This window comes from Anoplopoma fimbria, chromosome 8 (genome assembly GCF_027596085.1).
Source record: "Anoplopoma fimbria isolate UVic2021 breed Golden Eagle Sablefish chromosome 8, Afim_UVic_2022, whole genome shotgun sequence".
NCBI lineage: Eukaryota > Metazoa > Chordata > Actinopteri > Perciformes > Anoplopomatidae > Anoplopoma > Anoplopoma fimbria.
The window spans coordinates 19,663,138-19,684,934 of NC_072456.1; the positions used below are offsets into that span (position 1 = coordinate 19,663,138).

The window sequence follows — 21,797 nt, forward strand, 5'->3', positions numbered from 1 at the left end:
GTGTGTGTGTGTATATATATATATATTAAATTAAATTAAATTCAGTTTATTTTGTATAGCCCAGAATCACAAATTACAAATTTGCCTCAGAGGGCTTTACAATCTGTACACATGCGACATCCTCTGTCCCGGAACCCTCACATTCACAGGAAAAACTCCCCTAAAAACCCCTTTAACAGGGAGAAAAAAGGAAGAAACCTATGGGAGAACGACAGAGGAGGGATCCTTCTCCCAGGATGGACAGAATGCAATAGATGTCATGTGTACAGAATGAACAGCATAACAGAGATACAACACATTGAATGTATATGACATAAATGATTCATATAATAAGAGTAGTAAGCAGAGTAACGAAGGAAAAAATTAAGACCACTTATAATAACAGCAGCAATTATTATAGTAGAATTATTATTAATTCTATATATATATATATATATGTATATGTATGTATATGTATGTATGTATGTATGTATATATATATATATATATATATATATATATATATATATATATATATATATATATATATATATATGTGTATATATATATATGTATGTATATTCCTCCATTTTGGCCTGAGAATAACTTGCCCGAATAGGTCACAAGGCAAGCCTTTCATCTGGATAACGTTTAGAGAAATGACCTCATCCTACAAATCTGGAGCTCATTTCTTGTAGCTGCAATATTCTTAAATGCTTCAACCCTAGAACAGAAAAAAAAATACTTAAAATCATAAAAATGCAACAAAAGAGAGAGAAAACTGAAAATGTAGTTGTGCAAACCTACAGCCAAATGACATAATATTATCACCATTATAAAAGCAATTCAATTAGATTCAAACAATCCATGTTCGAACACATGCAATCAAACATTCCCCTTCTGACAGGTGGGGATGCGGTGAGCACTGAATGACAGGTGACGGGGCCATTAGCTCCTCACATGATTCTGATTGGGCTGCACGGTGGTGTGGTGGTTAGCACTGTCGCCTCACAGCAAGAGGGGCCCGGGTTCAATTCCCGGACCAGACGGCCTTCTGTGTGGAGTTTGCATGTTCTCCCCGTGTCAGCGTGGGTTCTCTCCGGGTTCTCCGGCTTCCTCCCACGGTCCAAAGACATGCAGCTAAGGTTCATTGAAGACTCTAAATTGCCCGTAGGTGTGGATGTGAGCGTGAATGGTTGTTTGTCTCTATATGTCAGCCCTGCGACAGACTGGCGACCTGTCCAGGGTGAACCCTGCCTTCGCCCATTGACAGCTGAGATCGGCTCCAGCACCCCTACGACCCTTAACTGGATAAGCAGGTTACGGAAAATGAATGAATGAATGAATGATTCTGATTTGTCAAACGCATTACTTGAAGTCTGACAAGTTGGATTTTCGTGTGATCTTGTGATCCAACAATTCTCGCGGGATCTTGTGATATTGCGAGTAGGTCAGGCAGTTTAATTCACACTTTTATTGTAGAATTATTCACAATGTTGTGTCGAAAGCTGACAGGAGAGAGCTTATTTTGACATGTATTTTCATACATGCAGGAATATGCGCACATACACAGACAGAAAGGCAGACATGCTTAAGTCTTCTGCACAATAACGTTAATTTATCAACATATGGACTTCTTGCCTCTCTCTCTCTCTCCTTCTGACATCGCTGTCTTTTATTGTCTGACGATCTTATGCAGTAAATGCTTCCTAAATGTAGAATTCTAGAATAAAGTCTATGAATGAGTAGATGAAGTGCAACAATATTTTAGCATAGCTCAGCCACTCCCTTGACACTTACAGCGGCCTGCAGAGAGGGATTTTTTCCAGGCTCCAGTGTGCTGGAATGAGACGCCACTCACCATTAGTGCTAGCTGCGGAAGCTGTTAGCGGATGGGCTTCAAATGTAAATACAATAACCTCTTGCAATTTCTTTCTCGCTGCTTGTGTGTTACTGCTGCGTGCTGGGCTGAATATAAAACTCGAACCTGAAATACTGGTGTTGTTTATATTTCAGAGTGCCTCATAGTTTCCTGCGGTCCTTTATAAACTGATGATAGCACTTCTGTGGGTAGCACCAGAGGAGCAGTGTGTGTGTGTGTGTGTGTGTGTGTGTGTGTGTGTGTGTGTGTGTGTGTGTGTGTGTGTGTGTGTGTGTGTGTGTGTGTGTGTGTGTTGTGTGTGTGTCTGTGTTGCAAGCTGACTAGTGGATTAGGTCTGTCCAATGGCAGAAGGAGAGGGATCTACTTTGACAGTGTGGTAGTTAGCCCATCTGTCTATAATCAGCTGTGTCTGTGTGTGCATGCTGCTGCAGCGGTACTATTTGCTACCAGGTGGTCAACAGTGCCCTGATGTAGCTCTGTGAGGGCCGCTGAGCCTTGTGGTCTGCGTAGTTTGCCAGCGAACTTAACTCTTTAACAGCTGAGTGGAATTGACTGGTCTCACGTATCGGGTTAAGCACAGCATTCTGTGAAAATAAGCAGTCAATTTGTCATTTTTCTTTTTCCCGTGCATCTCCGACATGAAAGCTAACAACCTCTCTTCTCACTTTCCCCCCGTTTTTCTTTTTCTTCTTTGACTCATTATTTCATGGGTTTCCACTACATGTGTGCCCGCATATGAATCAGAAGATACAGACAAGGCCTATATTTAGAACGCTTGTCATGTAATCATCTACAAACCAGTCATCTTATAGACAGCTATGAGAATTGGAAGCAGGGAAATAGTTCCCATCGGATTAATTATCCTTCCACTGATCATCTGGGTCTTTTCGCTGTGGATAGTATATATTGTGTGTCAGATATGGATGGCTGGTAAAGCCCCGTCTGTTGGTCTTTCTGCTCCTCCTAGTAACTGCTCTCTGTGGGCATTGACTTGATTTGAAAGACTTCCCGATGTAGTTAAATGTGCATATATTGTACATGCAGTAATAACCCATGCAGGAGACCACCATGACAGCGAAGCACTGTTAGTAGAGACATATCGTTTTAACACATCTGTCTTTGAAGCCAGATCCTGAGTCTGTGCAATAATATAATTTTGTCTTGTGATTGCCCGTCTGTCTGTTTGTAATGTTTCGAGTCCACTATGCTCAATGTTAATGTAAGCTCTCTCACTGCCTCTGCAGGGAACCTAGGCCGGGTTGACTACATCAGTGAGTTTGAGTTTGACCTCTTCATCCGCCCTGACACCTGCAACCCCCGCTTCAGAGTCTGGTTCAACTTCACAGTGGAGAACGTCCGTGAGACACAGGTCAGCATGCTGTGGTTTTGTATACTATTACCATTAATCATAAAGCAGGATTTCTCTCCAAATTCCATTCTTTCTCCCATAACACGCACAGACATCTACTTTAAGGGTGCTAGGTTGGCTCAATCAGACAATATCTACCAAGTGCTTACACCAATGTCTTGAAATATGACGGCTGTGGCGTAGTGGAGAGCAAGGTAGTTCTCCATTCAGAGGATCGGTGGTTCAATACCCGACTTTGGCAGTCGATGTGTCCTTGGGCAAGACACTTAACCCCAAGTTGCTCCCGAAGACTTGCCATCGGTGTGGACTGGATGTTGCATGAATGTTAGTTAGAGTCTGATGGTGGCACCTTGCATGGTAACCTGTCATCAGTGTGTGAATGGGTGAATGATATGTAATATACTACTGATTGTAAGTCGCTTTGGATAAAAGCGTCTGCTAAATGACTGTAATGTAATGTAATGTAATGTGACAGGACTCTCAGGCCCTTTTCTTCTGCACAAGGCTTTCCTGATAAGGGCGTGTTATGAGTAAAATTGGTGTTGTGCAAGTTTGACAAATGCACTAATGGCTGCTTCAAAAAAAATCAAACTGATGAATAAATCTTTTCGACTTCACCTCTGGATAAGAAGCACACTTAGACTACTTCATTATAAAAACCAAGCGGTCTTTATGCTAATGTCATACTATTAAGTAACTGAGTTGAATAGTATTTTAGATTTTGTGTTACATATGTAAACACTGTCAAATCAAATGGATAAGAAAACAAGTTAATGTTAGGTTTAAGTGTGATACAGGTAAAGATGTCAGTAGAGTAGTAATCTTGGGGCCCATCGGCTATCGTTATAACGATGATTTAGCCGCTGGGGACAATGGCCAATATTTGGGGGTTATTGAGTAGCCAGCGGATATCTGTATAACGTGTAAGGAAATCTTCCGTGCTCTCCACACGGACTGTTTAGCTGCATTCAGCCAAAGCCCACTCAAACTTTATAGGTAAATGCTACTCTGACTACAAACTAAAACCAGAACTTATCAGATACCAAAGTCTTGTCCTGTTGCTTACAGATTCTGCATTCATATGCAGAAATCTGTTTACAGAGACAAATTGTCACGATACCTCCCAGAATGTCCTCTGACACATCTCAGTGCATTAGAAATGTGTCCCCATGAAACCACCAAAGATGTTTCTCCTCAGAATTGAGGCAGTCATCGATTTCCTACCTCAATTTTTGTCACAGCATTCAAGCTTGATTCTGCCACTAGCAAGCTCTGAGCTCTGTGATTGGCTGACATAGGCGGTCACATGCCACAGAGATACACTGTATGTGGGTACAGTGAGTGTGGCTTTAGGGGGAGGAAGGCTAGTTCTTCCATTTGACTTTAACTTGGCCGGATAAGAAGAAGGTAAACTAACAATATGGGCATTTACTGCGAGTTTTCTGCTGCAATGTAACTTCTGCACATAAAATCTTATCAGTCTTAGCTATGAAGCAAAACCCAAAATGAGTGATACAGTTTAGAGAGAGTGTGAAGTCAGCCAAACATAAGGATAGAGCGAGAAAGGGGGAGGGAGTAAGAGGTTGAGGGAGATAGTCGGGGGAAAAAAGCAACAGAGAGAAAAAAGGCAAGGATGAATCCACTGCATGCTGTTGCTGCTGTCTTCCTGTAGAGCGTCCAACCCTGCCTATCTGAGGCTATCAGGCCTATCAGCCCATCTCCCTGCAGTGCTGTAGTCAGCACTAATCACATTTTATGGCTCTGAGATGAATGGGAGGCCTCGGCTCGGAGCCGGATCGATCCCAGGGCCAGATAGACCAGCACCAGCAGTCTGCAGCCTGGGCCAACAGGATATTTGCTGTTGTGGCAAAATGACAGAGAAAGTGTGACAGAGCGACAGAGGGACAGCTAGCAGGGAGGGAAACACACGACAAAAAACGACAAAAGATTGATAAGTATCATGTGTATGATCACGCTATATACAGTGGAGTAGGCTTACAGGTAAACAAACATTTTCTGTGCACACTTCTACGCCCCCTCTCCATAGGCCCCCTTGCAAGCTTCTTTCATTGAAATCTGTTTCTTATCTGTCCAATTTCCTTCTTCAAAGAGGCCTTCTGTGAATTTAATCTACTCCAGTAGAAGGTGTTGTGGTTAAGTGCTGCCTGTGCATTTTGCCAAGGTGTGTGTGTGTGTGTGTGTGTGTGTGTGTATACAGACTCTGTGATTAGATTGTGTATGTATGCCTAGAATCGTCAGAATTCATATATATCTTTTGTTTACATCCTAATGGTTGTAATATTCTTATGATATAAAACCAAAAATAATACGGAGAAATTAAACAGACAAAGAATAATAGTAAATAAACCGACTAAGTGTAGCTATGTGGGGAGAGGCTGTGCTATAGAGATATCAGTGGGTTCCAGGGGAGAACTGGGCTGTTGGAGTGTTTCATCCAGCTAAGCCTTGCTAACTCTCAGCCTGAGCCAGGGGAATGGGGAACAGTAAAAGCCCGTGATATTGGAAGTGAGATGGCCATTTTGAAGGAATGTAAGCTGGTGAAACAGATTTGGTCTGCCTCAATCAGCTTAGCAGCTTTGTGGAAATTGGCTTCACCGTTGCACCGGTTATGATGGATGGCTGGATGGATGAATGTCTCTTTTTTGTACGTCCTTTCTTTTTTGTGTTTTTCGAACCACTCACTTACCCTAAAAAGGGCAGACCAATCCTGGTTATGTGGTTGCAATGACCGGGTCACTGTTTGAGGTTTTGCTTGGTTTGGCATATTTTCTCTGGGAGAAGCAGAAATACTTCTGCAGACTAATTGGTTAGAGTCTCTACGGGGCCACAAGGAGAAAGAAAAAGTAGGGACATTCATGTTCCCCTCAGGAAGAATTGTAATTAGTTTGGTGTTCCTCTAACACCAACATCTTAATTTAGTCATTTATGACAAAATGCGTGCAACACTTAAAACAGCATCAACTTAACTTTGTGTTTACTGCCAATTAGCAAATGTTAGCAGACTAACATGCTAAACTGAAATGGTAAACATAACATGTTAGGATGATGACATCAGCATTTAGGTAAAAACTCCACTGTGCCTGATACAGCCACAAAAAGCTGCTAGACAAAAAATTAGTCGTCACAACTTTGTTGTTGTTCACAAGCGATTTTAGCACTACCTAACAACTATATATACTTATACAATTTTCTGTTGTGTTTTCCCAGTTCTATGCTGGGAGGGGTCTTGAGCTTCTTTGGCAAAAATGTTTGGATTGACTGGATTGAACATATTCAGGCTTATATCTGAATACATCAAAGATATCTGAGATTGGCATTGTTGACTTGGGTTTCATCCGTAAATTTCACTTTGTTCAACAGCAAAGAAAGCGTGTTAAGACAGGGTGAAACAGGTGGAGAGGAATAATAATACTGTAACAGCAGAGATGAAAATGAGTTGTTTGTTGACATTGGTCTGATGTGTGGAGTCATATTTAATAACGAGCTTCAATCATATTGTGGGTTTTTCTTGTCATTGTCGTTATATCTCATCTACCTGTCGAGTCATTTTACAAAGGCAGGGTTGTTGTAAACAAACATGAATTCTCCAAGCTTTTTGAAATGTCCTAAAAAAAACATCACTTAAAGATACATGTACAAACCAGGAAGAGAATGAAAATGACCATAACAATTATAAAATCACTACACCAAAACAACTACAAAGAGATGCAAAACAGGTGCAGAGAAACACAAATACGCTTACAATGGCCATGAAAACAGGCAAAACAACCTCAGAGACACAATATGACTCCATATAGACACAAAGCAACTATGAAGAGACTCAAAATGACCACAAAGAGACACACAACCACAGAGAGATCAGTTACATTTACAAAGAGACACGTAATGACCACAAAGAGAGACAAAACAACAGTAAAAAGAAGCTTAAAAATTAACTATATGTCCATGAGTCTTGTTGGGATGGTGGGGCCTTTTGCATGCATGCCTGTGCCCAGAGGCCCATTGTCTCATAATATGTCCTTGGGAGGGAGATCCCTGAATATTATAATTAATATAAATTTTAATTTTGAACACATCATCACAGTTTGATCAACAATACAAATGTCCATCGTGATGTTTCACTGTGGACATGGGTAGACATCCCCCAACCCCGACAGCTAGTACTATTTCATTCCAACTTCTGCCTATGTTATGACCAGAAACCAGCGGATGAGTTGATATGACACCCCATTGGGTGAGTTGATATGCTGTTCCATTCTGCTGTAGGGGTGTGCTTGATGTCAGCCTCCGTGAAGGGCACGGCTGTGAGCTATTATCATAGGAGCCTTCAGGGAGCCATTCATAGAAGACAGGCAGTAAAACCTTGCGCCGAGTGCCTTCAACTCCTCCAGCTCTTTCCAACTGCTGCAGGGGTGATTTGTAAGCCTCACTTGTCCAGGGAAAGCACAGTGCAGGGCGGTTACTCTCCATAATCAGGAGAGAGGACGAACTGAAGCAGAAGAGGCCATGTGTTAACCAGAATCCCTAAAGAGCCGTCATCCCTTGTTTCAGACTTTTCTCACCTATTTGAATTCATCATCAGAGATGTTAGACAATTTGTCGAGGGGAGTAAGTTGGATGGCACATAAAGTTAAACATTAAAAAGGACATTAAAACAATCACAGAGCCATTATGGATCATGTCTTGGTGAGGCTAATCAACCAGTCCTACTTTTATGCAGCTTCTGTTTGAAACAGAATATGATTGGACTAGAACCAATTCTATAAAAATGATTTCTATATTCTATCCGATGCCACATGTCATGATGCCTAATTGGGTTTAAAAGGCCTTCAAACACCCCCTACAAAGTGTCATTTTATAAATGTGCAATTTACTTATCAGTTTGAAAGATACAACATTAATATGCTGACATCTTGTGCGAAAGCAAAAGAAAATGAATAAAGTGAAGGAGAGTGCGTGAGTGAGAGAGAGACAGACAGAGAGATAGTGAGAGAGCAGGGTAATGGATGTGATGCACATTGATTTTTTTTTTTTTTTTCCATCCAGAAGAGACAGAAGCAGGAAGAGAGGGTATAGCAGCAGCGGGAGGAGGAGGAGGAGAAAGAGGAGGAGGAGAGGAGGAGGAGGTGTGGTGTATTTACGAGAAATGACTTGTTCATGTAAGCAATACATTTCCCTTCCACCCTAAATAGAGCACATTGGCGGCACTTCTGGGAAGTCAGCTGCTGGTTGTGGTGTGTAACGTCAATGCCAGCCTGCATAATAGAGGTTCTTATCTGAGCACTGCTTCATCAGCCCTGGACAATGTTCCGGTGCAGGAGGCCTGTTTCGGCGATGTCTCGGTCGATGTCTATGTGGATCAACACATTGAACTTCGACCCCCGGCTCCTCCCGGTCTTCTCAGGTTTTGCTGAAGTGTGTAGGGACACTCTCCGCCTCTGCCTCGTCCCGCCTTTTTACTCGGTTCTCCTCGCGTCCCTCCACCGTCATGTCTGTGTTGGGATGTCCTTCAGCAGTGACAGAGGGAGAGGAGGACAGGCGGGTCTCTAGCGAGCCCCGTTGGATGAATGTGGGCTAATCATTGCTGGCGTAGCGTGCCCGTGAGCGTGCACCGCAGACAGCTGGTTGGTGGCAGTTTTTTCATGGCGGGACCACATTGGGTCCACCCATGGGAGGATATAAAGCTCTAGTATTAGACTCCTGCATTTCAATCAGGTCTACCCATACTCTCAACAACATACGCAAGGCAAGGCTCTTACATGCTTGTCAACAGGTCTGCTTGTCTTATTGCCCTGTCCATCTAAAAGACTCAGGCTGACCATGTCATGTTTAGTCCTTTGCTTTTTCTTCCCCTTCTGCTTTAGCAGCATATTGATGGCGTGTATCCCGTGCTTGTGGTCTTCTTCTTCTTTACATTTTTTAAGCTTCCCATCTCTACAGTCTCTAAAGGAGAGGCATTGGCTTCTGTGTGACTCTGCCAAAAGGAGAATTTCACTTCACAAACACACCACACAGGCCCAGAAAGTTTAGGATCCTAGTTTCAAACCCTGGAAGGAAGTTATGGAAAGACTTGTGTGGTTTTTTTAAAAGACATACCAGACATCAGACAGCTGTGTCAGGGAGCGTAGGGTATCGCAAGTGACCTCCTTCTGCTAAGACGAACTAAGGCATCGTTCTTATTGTCAAGGCTGATGCTCCCCAGATCACTTCATAATGACATGGACAAAAGGATATGACAACAGCACAGAATGAATTTTCAAATTGTCTCCCTGATAGCGAAATGAGTTTCCTCTGGGTTATCGCTGCTGACGCAAGGTTCCTTATCAAAATTCATTGCTTTATTTTTAGCTTGATTCACTTTAAAAAGGAGGCACAGAGCTTAAGGGCATGTTTAGAAATAAAGCAGATCCACTTTTTATTACGCAGAGACTCATGCGTAGCTCTTAGATCACCGTTTCCTGGGACTTGTAGGGTTAAGAATACAATATGTATGCCTAATACTACAGTTTTCCTTTTGATCTGAAACAATTGTCTCACAGTATTGTCTTGACAAAAAACAAAAGTGCAAGCAACCACAGATGAGTCAGCATTATGAAAGTTTGGGACTCCTGTTTTTGTTTTTGAGTGATATGTCATGAAACAGCTTGCAGTTGTGACACATTTGGCTGGCATGGGAACATCTGTAGAGGGTTTGCAGTGTGTGTGCCCAGTCATCAGGAGGTCCATCCATTCGGAGCCCTGCAGTATGGCGGAGTGATACGATGCCAAAGTGGGCTCTAGCTGCTAATTTCTCGAATCAAGGCGCAGAGTGCAAAGAGCAGTCAAGTGCGCAAGAGAGCGTTGGCAAACTTTTGGTGTTTTTCGTGGCTGCAGGTGCAAAATGCGCACATGGAAACGGGGCAGGATTAGACTAATGCAGACTTATCCATAGACACTTAAATAAAGGGCCCAGAATGCCTTGCAGTTTTTTCGTCTGACAGTGTTTCCTTGGAGGCCTTGGCAGTCCTTGAAAAGAAAGCAGGGTTGTGAGCCACAGCATGGAACAAAAAGAAAGGTGATGCGGCGATGAATGCAGACGGAAAAAGAACAAGGAGAGAGAGAAATGAGAGGAGTGAGGTGCTGTTAACTGTTCTTCTGAGATGGCTTTGGCTCTTTTAGGAAGAGGGTGTTATTAGCATGTAAACAAAATATCGTTTATTTAACCCTTAAAACTGCTACAGCATATAAAACATTCAAAGAAGGTAATCATGTACTGAATATTTTAATTGTTAATTAATGTAATATTACAGATTTATGTTGATTAATGGCAATACTCTGTCTCTTTAGTCTGACCTCAAATTTGAATACGTTTTTGTGTCAATATCTAACCCGCCAACCACAGCTTTGGCACAGCTTTCCTCATGTGAGGCCAAAACGTCATCAGAGGAACAAAGATAAGATGCTACCATTGGGAAAAGATGAAAAGAAACCAGCAAACACAGATAAGGTGGTGAGCAGGGGGAAAGGAGAAGAGTATAGCAGAGGTTACAGGCGGAGGCATGGTGTGGTGGCTCGGTGAGGGCCTTGTGGAGCTGCTGTGCATCTGCATGAAATGATGAGCCTGGTGTCAGGACATGGATCATCCTTTTACACCGAGTAATGAATACAGATTGCACACCGGATAGAGAGGCTCTGCAATCTGCTGCACCACAAATGAAACAACTGCCGTTCTAATCAAATAGTCTTTTCATGCCAGCGCAGCCCTCAACTTGGGCTAAATTCAATTCCAGATTCACAGATTTGTGTGTTGGGGGTTGGGGAGTCGCAGGAGGCAAGGGGGAGTTATAAATGTTGTAATTAGAGTATTGTTTAATGTGTATGTGTGCGGACGCGTGTGACGTGTGTGTGTGTGTGTGTGTGTGTGTGTGTGTGTGTGTGTGTGTGGTGTGTGTGTGTGTGTGTGTGTGTACGATGGCGTGGGGGTTGGGGGGTGGGGGAAGGGGGGCCTCCCTGGCATCATGTTGTCGTTAACCACTTGGTTATTTTAGATAGCAGTTGGAGGAATGGGTCCAATCACACTGTACACAAACACACACCCGTGCACAAATGCACACATTTAGCTAATTATGCCAACTAGGGGCTTGGGAGAACACGTTCTCTGTATTCTGTATTTAGGGAACAGCGAGGAGCTTTGAAGGAGAGCCGCAGTGCCTCTTTGATGCTGCTTTTGTTTTGTGTTTGTGTGGTTTAATAATTTAATCAAGCCAAACGTCCTCCTTCTCTCTGTAACTGTCTGTTGGTGGAGGCTAATTACTCTGCAGATTGTTCTCCTGGTGCTGGAGACGAGAGTTTAGATCCAGAGGGGGGGAGGGGTTGCTGATGGCTGTAATTTAACAGTGTGCTGATGGGCTAAGTTGTCTGTCGACTGCTGTTTTATTGTTTTAGGAGGCTGCTGACGAGTTACTATTCTAATATGCACCATCTGATGAGAAAGCCTGCAATGTCGTAGTGCATTGTCTCTTTCTATCTATCTATCTATCTATCTATCTATCTATCTATCTATCTATCTATCTATCTATCTATCTATCTATCTATCTATCTATCTATCTATCTATCTATCTATCTATCTATCTATCTATCTATCGTCTGTCTATCCGTCTGTCTGTCTGTTTGTCTGTTATTGTTATCGAACTATCTGTCTGTACCAAGGTTTACAGTGATTAGAAAAGAGGGGTGCTAGGAAACATTATGGTTATCTAACTATAAAGTGAAGAGTGTCTGTCTGTCTATACAGCTACTGTGTTTACCGTTCAATTGTTTACAAGAGCACAAAGTTCTTCATAGAACCAACCTCTTAATCTTCACTCAAAAAGAACCAGTTGAACTTGATGTTTAATTTTTAATTTATCTTTTATACAACTTTTAAATTTCATGACCTCAGTGTTTTTCAATTTTTCCCTGTGGTATCAGAGATATTGTATTCAATACGAATATTGATATATTTTGAAGGTATTGTTTCAAAGTTCTAAATTCCAGGATCATGACAACACTTACTGATACTGATACTGATACTGTATGCTCATAAATAAAGGAGTGATGATAATGCAGCTTGTGCTTTGAATTGCTTAGATATAGCTATGCAGACCGGATGGCATGCAGCAGAAGATAGAATGCTTATTGCAATCATAGGATACTTGAAACTTGACTTGGACCTCTGACCAAAGACCTCAGACTTGAGCTGTCTTTGCCATAGTCTGTGATCGATAAAGTTATTTAATACATAGAGAATACAACCTAACTTTCCCCTTTGTTGGCAGGCTTGCATAATTCGTCTGAATCATACACCATTTAGGCCAGAGGCTTTAAAAAACCTTTCCAACGTACTGTATGGTGTCTGTGACACCACATCGATAAAGAGATCAGAGCTTCAGCTTTCATTTTGAGTTCCCAGTGCACTGCTACAAGATTATTTTCGGTTGCTTATACATTTTAAATAAGACTGATCTACTCTTGGGATCGTGGGGTAGTTAGAGTTTAATTATAAAACCATGTTTAACTTTGTAAGTGATCTCTGTCTCATTGCAGGCTGAACTTCTATCTGAGCTTCTTTCTATACGTCACAAATCTTACAACATTACTCATTCAAATTCCCTGTTCCTGTCTTTAGTCAGCAATAACAACAACTGACCTTTCTACCATAGTCTTGAAGATTTAATCACACATCCAGAGTTAAGCCAAACCGTGTAACTGATTTAATTTCAATGCTGTAAACTCTAATTAGTGTTCATGTAATAAAATCAACAGACAGACTAGTTTAGTATGTATACTGTATAATGTTACACATAGAGAGGATAAATACATCCTAGTCTGAAATGAACTGTGCATTGTTTGAAAGTCATAATGAAGAAGTAAAGTATGCTAGTACTAATAATAGCTGGGATTAACCACATACACTATTGGAGATGCATTGCATCATAGATGCATTGTAACCACAGTTATGTGAGCACAGGGTCCAACAGCTCTGCAGGCTAACCCAACCTGCAGAGCAGCACACAGAAATGTGCATGCATGTATACTGGCAAAACAGAACTAGCCAGATGGACCTGTTCCATCTTACACCATAGGGTCACATCCCACCTTTAGGTTGATTTTATTAGATTAGAGCAGAAGAGCAGGATTGGTCGACCCAAAGCAGAAGCAGCTAAATCCCAGACGGCAACCTCTGGTTCTGAAAAGTGAGGCCAATACGGGAGTGCCTTAGGGCCTGTGTCCATATAACACTTTTTCTCTGGCAGAAAAGCGCCCACAGGGCACCAGGAAGCATTTCATCCAGAGGAGTGGAACACACTGCAAACAGGTATTTCTACGTACCTCCTCTATGAATTCAAAATATACCTAGTGCTCTGATAGTGCTACGTTCTTATGTGAGTGCTCTTGTTAAATGTAGGCATATTCTTTGATGATTTGACATAGCAAAGTTGTTATTTAGGATTGTTTTATTTTGTTTCATTACCACATTTACCCCGACTGTGAGATTGGCAGTCAAATAACGCTGTTTCTATTCTGGGTCACCCTCAGCGGTCGGTTGTACCTAGCACCACCCTCTTGTGTCACTTCTGGTTGCAAAGAACCAAGATGGCCACGGCCAAAATCCCAAACTCAAGGATTCCAAACTGTACTCCACAACCCAAGTGGTGAATATTGTAGGATTTGTATCCTGGGGGCTTTAGCAGCTCAATGCTTAATGCTAGTGTGCTAATTCTACCACGCATACTATAATAATACAAACAGCGTGCTGGCGGCCAACAGGCGTGTAGACAGCAGCAGCTGGGTCTAGCGTTCCCTCTGCCTCACTCCCCACCACTCTGGAGGAGGAGAATGCTACCTAGCTACCTAGCTAACTAGCCATCCATCCGTCTACTGAGCTGGAGCCGCTCTGTTCCTAGAGAGCTGCTACAACAAATTGCGGCCCCACTGACTTGTGTTGTCACTATTTCAACTAACAACAACCGCCATTTTCTTTTATACTAGTGAAATGACCACAGAAAACAGTTAAATATCCATTCTACTCCTCTTCTATTTCTATTGGTGAAGTGCTGGCTGCTGAGGGTTGTTTCTGTGTTGATTTGATGTTGCGTTTTTTGGAGGGAGACACTTTCAAGCTGAGCTCACACCCCATGTGGTTAGGTCAAGCCAGTTTGGCTAATTTACTCTATGCGCTGTTACTGACACTGGGTGGGGGGTAGCTGCTGGTGGCATGCCGGTCCAGAGAGCATGCTGTGAAGAGAAACATTTATAGCTACTCTAGTGGCAAGTGCGTACACACTGTCACTAATACACGCATATAGTATGATATGTGTTGGACTTGGGCAGTACAGTTTGTGTGTCTGTGTGTGTGTCTGTGTGTGTATATGTGATGGGTTGCATCTCACGCAGAGCTCTATCTCCTGGCAGCACCTGGGGTTGGTGGTGTCAGCACTATGCATGACCATAAATCAGGACTGATGTCAGACATGTGTGTGTGTGTGTTCTGCCCATTTTTAGTGCCTGCAGGTATATATTCAGAATCTGAATGTCAATAAAACAAAACAGCGATTATTTAGGCCGGTTGGCACAAGTGTGTGTGTGTGTGTGTGTGTGTGTGTGTGTGTGTGTGTGTGTGTGTGTGTGTGTGTGTGTGTGTGTGTGTGTGTGTGTGTCTCTCTCTCTCTCTCTCTCTCTCTCTCTCTCTCTCTCTGTATGTGTGCATGTATGTGTGTCGGAGCCCCTGGGGGATCCTGCTTCCCGCTCTGTGATGCCTTTGGTCACATCTGCTATGAATGTTTCATGTCACACTGGTGTTAACCTGTTATGGGTGGGCACACCAGCACACACACACACGATAGCAAAGTATCCTGCAAAGTGAATCATTTTCACCATTAGAGATGCGTTCTGAATTCCATTTACTTGCATTTAGAATAATTTTTTTTGTCAGTACAAATGCATTTTATTCATTCAACCGCAATTAGCCAGCATATGTTCCTCCAAAATACAATGTGTTGCAGCTTCTGCATTTAAATAACTGCACAGATATTATAAACCAAAATTGTATACGGTCAACCAGATTAAAAACAGAGTTTGTCGAATAACAATTGCATGATTATTGCATGTGTGATATGTTATATTTTTGATGTCAATGTCAACTTGTGTATTGGTAAAACCATACAGGAGGCATTCATAAACTAGATTTAGGAAGTCTGTGTGATTGTGAAGGTCGGTTGCTTTATGTGGGTAACGCCTACATAAAGCATACGACAAAAGAGGGAATACCTGAGGAAGATCTAAAAGCTGGTCAGATGGGGATCAGTTATTTTTGACACCAAAACTGCACTCACGCCTGATTTCTATTGACACTTTTCAGTAAAAGGAATTTCATGGCAAGCCAAAATATGACCAAATAGAAGCAGGTGGGACAAAACTGGATTTTGCTCAACAAAAAGTGCTTGGTATGAAACAGGATATGAAAACATTGGTATGAAAACAGAGCCTTATTTGTTAAATGTGTTAAATGCTCCGCTTGGTTCCACTCTTTCAGAAGACTATGCCTGTCAGAGATGCCTGAACAATTTAAGCAAAGTAAACTTTATAGGGATTCTCTCTAAAACATGATTCAGATTGGGTATCACGATGTGATAGAGACACCTTGCTGCTTTGTTCAGCCTGCATGTGTGATATCTCCTCCATGGCAGCAGCTCTGCTAGAGTTTTTGAGAGTAAACAGATGTTGTTTGTCTTTGTGATGTCGAGATTTAGCATCTCAAGGGATGCAGCGGACCTGTGCTTTCCTGTAAGCTCACGAAGGAATCAGAGATGGAAATAGCTCAAACAGATGAAGACTGTTTCATAACAAAAGTGAGGCTAGTTTTTTTTTTTCGTTTTTTTTTACATCGCAGTGCTAGTAGACAATATGGTCTTCTGGTTGTGTCTCTTGTTGAAATAAAATACATATGGCTCCAAGGATGGTCTTTTCACTTGAGTAGGATGTATACATATCATTTTCACACACAGTTTATGCCCTGTTTACATCATTTTTCAGATTTCTAAATTAAGCTTTTTTAAATTTACGCTTTTAATGTTTTCTTTTACTTACCGACACATTGTGTAATTCAATTAATTAAATAATAAATTGAATGTAACATAATTTTTCATTTATAGATTTAACATTAAATTGCATGAGTTACTTTAAAAGCCCCTGCTCTCTCTCTGTATGTGTTGTCATCCGAGCTTCTTTTACAGGCCGACTACATATGCTTTTAGTGCATGTCAGTTGAGAGCGTTCCCCATTGGCTAGCTACGCTTCTCAGAACTGTACTCATACGCAGGTTACAGCTGATAACGTACTCCTGACCGACAGCGTGGTCGTGGAACGTGCACATAAAAGAAGTTTGCCTTCAGAGCTTTCTGCCCAAAATGACCTCCCAGGGAAACACTGTTTGCTCTGTCAGCACTTTAGCCGTAGTTTGCGCTGTTAGCACCGTTAGCTGCGAGCTGACGCCTCAGCCGTCGCCATGTTGAGAGCTGATGAGAGGCAATAGAAATGCTCCCAATCTCCTATAAAGAATCTCAAATCTAAGATAAACAAAGAATGTATTTTACATTACAATGTCAGCCATAATGCTGTGATTGTTCAACTGGTACAGATCCTAATGGACTACAATAAACAGCAAATATGTTGTTTGAGGGTAAACCAACCCATAGCACCAAAGCTCAATGTGAATATAGTGTTATGTGATAAATGTGATTATTCTTTGTGATAGAACAGGGACGCCTGTATAGATGATCGCAAGAAGGACGTACATAAATAGCACGGTGTGTCTCCTTCCACTTTTATTGTCCCATCATCGTTAGCCAACATTGAACAATGACAGCCTATGTGTGCTGTCAAACTCTGAATCCCCAAGGAAAAGCTTGCCTCTGTGGCTACTGGATCTGGCAAACATACATCAGTACACTCAAAAGAAAAGACTGAAATGTCAAGGACCAAAGGAACGAGGGAAGAAAAATGAAATGGGGGAAGACATAGATAAAAAAAAAAAAAAAAAAACAGACAGAGAGGAGTGGAAGTTTTGTGTATAATGAGCAGTTGGAAAGTGAGGATAGCTGAATTAATCAGACTGCTAGAGCTCATACAAAGTAGGCAGAATGCTTTTCATGTGACAAATGTGTAATTAAGAATGATTTTATAACCCCCCCCTCCCATACACACACACACCCCTTGATGGACTAGAGGTGGGTGGGAGGAACAAAGCATTTTTTGTGCTTGTGTGTGTGTGTGTGTGTGTGTGTGTGTGTGTGTGTGTGTGTGTGTGTGTGTGTGTGTGTGTGTGTGTGTGTGTGTTACTGTGTGTTTTGAGAGAGCGTGTACAAGTGTGAGAGTGAGATGAGATGGAGGCTTTAATTACAGTCCTATTAGAATAACACTGGCCCCCATCGCTCACTGATACTGAGTGATAGGATGGGATGTTTTCATTTTGGAGTCTTGCCTTTTTTTTTTGTGTCTTTTAGATTTGACAGCATATTTTTTCAGCCAAAACATGTGGATTTTAGAGATTGTTTTTCTCAGCCCACACGCATGACATATTTATTTTGACTGCTCATGTTTTTATCAGCGACAGCAGTGATGGTTGATCACTAGTTTTGGAAAGCCTTCCTACAAATTTAGTTTCACTCATTGTTGTATGGCAGGGTTTGGTTGACATTTGTTTTTATTTCAAGAATTGTGAAGGGGTGTGGACCAAAATAACTAAACAAGCAACAGGAGCACCCTTAAGGCTAACTTTGTAGTTACATTTACACTGAAAAATACACAGAGCAGATAGATTGGTTTAAACTGATTTCATCTGGATTGTACGTCACAATACATCCAAACATTTTAGTGTTCCCTGCTCCAAAAAGACACTGATAATGCTGAGTCTCAAAGTAAAAATGATATTAAATGTTCAACTACATTGTTGACTCAAAACAAAGCCCAGTAACCCATATATTCTTTAAATCCATACTCACCAAACGAAATGAGCTGTAATCACCCTTTAGCCTTTAGCTAGAGCTGCACACTGAAAATGGTTCTAAATTTAAATTACTCACTCACTGGTTTAGTTTTATGTTATTCCCCCCAAATAACCGAATTAGGTGTGTTTAGCCACTTGTACCCATAATATCAATAGTTCCATGGTTTTATAACTCGGTTCTGTTGTATAATGTGCGTATTGCAGCATTTCTGTTGGGGCTCTTTGGCCACAATGTAAAGTGCTCTGTAAAGAAAATGAGAAATCAAATCTTCCAGAAATGTAATTAATCCAGCACTTGCAGTTTATTTCATCATCTCTCATTTCAATCTTTTGATATATTGCCACTAACAATGCTAATTTAAATTCTTTAGAAACGGTGGTTCTCTGACAAAGCAGAAAGGTCATTGTGAGAATGCCAGTCTTTAAATCTTTTGAGTTGTGTGAGCACGATCAACTGTGTGTGGTGTAAACTGGCAGGATGAGATGCATCTGCTTTTTTTTACTTTTAAAATGTCTATGTTGTTATGACTTACAATTAATTAAGGTCCAATTATTATTTTCTTTTGCAGTCTGATTACTTCCACCACAAAAAGGAAGTTACGGTAAAGTCTAATCTCACAAAGCATGATGTACATTTTTAAAAGTGGATAGCAAAAGTAATGAATATAACAAACGATGATCACTGTAATCCACCGTTGATGAAGACAATAGATTTTGTTTCCACTGGGATGGAGGAGCGGCATTTTTGGCTCTGTCCGACCTTTGAGTCCATAATGTAAAAACCTGTTGGAGTCCATTTTTGTCTCAAGGTTCTCTCCATGCAGCTCAGACTTTTTGCAGTGTCAAACACTGGTTCGTCACTCCCTATTTTGGCTGCTGGTGTTTAATGATCCAGATTTAATATTTACCTTTTTTCTTGGTTTGGAAAGATGGACTCAGTACACTTTTACGATGCTTTGCTATTTGTTTAAAGACATTAACAACTGAGGGTAGCTTCTTACCGCCGTGCTAACAAATTACATTATTATTAATATTGCACGATATAAAAATGCATGCGTTCAAATTATTGTCTGAAAGTCAGTTATTTTTCCATATCTGTTGTTCACAAATACTCATACTGTGTGTGTGTGTGTGTGTGTGAGAGTGAGTTGCTGGCTCTGTAGATCCCCGGCTGTCCGTCATCAACCCAACTGCATTAACCTCGGCCCCTGTGCCTGCAGGGCCCACCACTTCCATTTTCTCTTCAACAAATACAGGTCCTGGCCCGGGGCAGCCTGGCAGCCAGCATAGTTAATGACTTATTTACTGTTTAGTGGCTGTATAACGCACCACAGCAACAATTAATGAGAAAAAGCCACATTCACAAGCAGTGGGGGAGCCAGGTGGTGGAGGTTATTCTCTCCTTCTAACTTTATCTGAGCTCTGCCTTCTGCTCTACCCTGATAAACTCCTGCACACCTTACCTGGAGACAGACAGGCTGACAGCTGCAAGGACAGCTATACTTTTTACAGACTCTGGGAGAAAAAGAAAAAAAAAGATACATCGCTTGGATTGACCTTATTTTCAACAAAATATTTCTACTTTATCTTTCTCTATTCTGTTTTGTCTTGAAATAAACCGGTCAGTCACGGTGTGTTCTTGTTCTAATAAAGATATTGATCTTGTGTACACCTCCCTGTTGCTTTTTCAACCGGGCCAATGAAAATGGACACTCAACCGACAATTCATCTTTTTTTTAATCATCCAATCCTCATGTTTTTTTTTTTTTTTACCTGCTTTTTTTTTTTTTTTTTTTTATCACCTTCCCTTCTTTCCCACAATCCCCTGCCTTTTCTGTTGTCCTCTGTTGTTCTCCCCAGCACTCTTTAGCCTTGTGGATACCATCGCTCATGCAGTGAGCTGTTGCAGGCACTTTGTTGCTGACCATGGTGCTGAAAGCCTCCTGCCTTCCAATTGCCAGAGTGTTCATTTCATGGTTCATATATCCTGTTCTCCATTTGTCAGAGTGCCGTTAGCCCCCGCGCTTATTTCTTTAACCCCTTCCATTACAAATAATAACAAATCAAATGCACATTTGTTTCACATCACAGTCACAGCTCTCCAGCCGCTGTCAGGCTTTAAATTGAGGGGGTGGCATGTGTTACGTGTTGGTTGAGTCGGCTTGCAGAACATGTCGCATGGAGTTTTCAGATTGTGTCATTTTGTGCTGCTGTGTCGCGTTCTGAAGCCGCGTTATGTTGCAACTTTTAACGTTGTGCCTTATTGTTTGTGGTGCGTGTGAGCCATTAAAAATAAGACCGTTTGATACAAGGCAATGTGCCGTATTTAAGGCCCCCAACTTGTGAACGTGGTTGTTCAGTCATTTCCCATGCTAAATCACCACAGTCATCATAACACACATAGGCTCATGTGCTGCCTCCATCTGGCCACATTAGGTTTCCAATTTCCATGAGAGCCCCCTCATATATGGCTGTTGTTATGGAGTTTTGACAATGTGCCTTTAAGCACTGGATGTTTCTTGAAGCTACAGTTGGTAACTTTGAAAAAATCAAAAACCCTTTTGTCATATTTGCTCAAACTCTCACGTTATCCTGGCAGTAGTAGATGAGACAGATCATCCTTTTTAGTGCTCCTAATAGCATTTACAAGATTTCACCACGTCTGAAGAAAAACAACCAATAAGAGCAGAGGAATCTCTGATGCAGATCTAAAGCAGCTCGTGAACTCCTGTCATACTAAACAGCACTGTAAGTCTGGTTCCGCCAGTGGTTTGGTTTTGGCTTTTGACTGTTTTCAAAATGGCAGAAGGTTCGCAAACGTTCTCATCTTACTGCTAAACATTAAACTACAATATGTTTCTGGAAACATTTGAGGCAAGAAAAAAGGCAATGCAATAACTTAATCTTCATTCATATTTGATCAGAGCTGACTAGTTCTACAGTTTGATTGGAGTTCACGAGCTTCAGGAGTTGAGCTGCGTCAGAGATTCCTCTTCTCTGATTGGTTGTTTTTCCCTGGGCACAATGGAATCCTGCAAATGGCATTAGGAGCACTGAAAGAATGAACCTGGTTTTTTTCACAGATTATCTTCTCATCTAATATTGTCAGGATTTAGTTACAGTTTGAGAAAATATGACAAATAGGAAGTTATATTTCTACCAACGATAGCTGTAATCATGGCGCCATGCTTTTAAATGTGAAAGTAGCATGACGCTCTTTGACTTGTGATGTTGTTGAGATCACGAGTCATGAGCATTCTCAAGTGAATTTCATCCCCATGTTCAGTCACACACACACACACACACACACACACACACACACACACACACACACACACACACACACACACACACACACACACACACACACACACACACACACACACACACTTACAGGTTTTCAATTCAATGTTGAGGAGCAGAGTATTACATCTCAACAAACATAAAAAAATGTTTTTCCGACCTCAAAGTCAGAAGGCTACAGAAGCAGGGTGTTGTATTTATTATTAATGTAAAATAAG

At 41.5% G+C, this 21,797-nt stretch overlaps 1 protein-coding gene across 1 annotated transcript in view; it reads left to right on the forward strand.

The window, feature by feature from the left end:
- The window catches only part of agbl4 (AGBL carboxypeptidase 4), a 255,172-nt gene that overhangs the window by 20,649 nt on the left and 212,726 nt on the right, over positions 1–21,797 (forward strand). Inside the window, exon 3 of the mRNA XM_054603430.1 lies at positions 3,106–3,230. Within this exon, the coding sequence (XP_054459405.1) occupies positions 3,106–3,230 (125 nt within the window). The remainder of the gene's footprint in view (positions 1–3,105; positions 3,231–21,797) is intronic.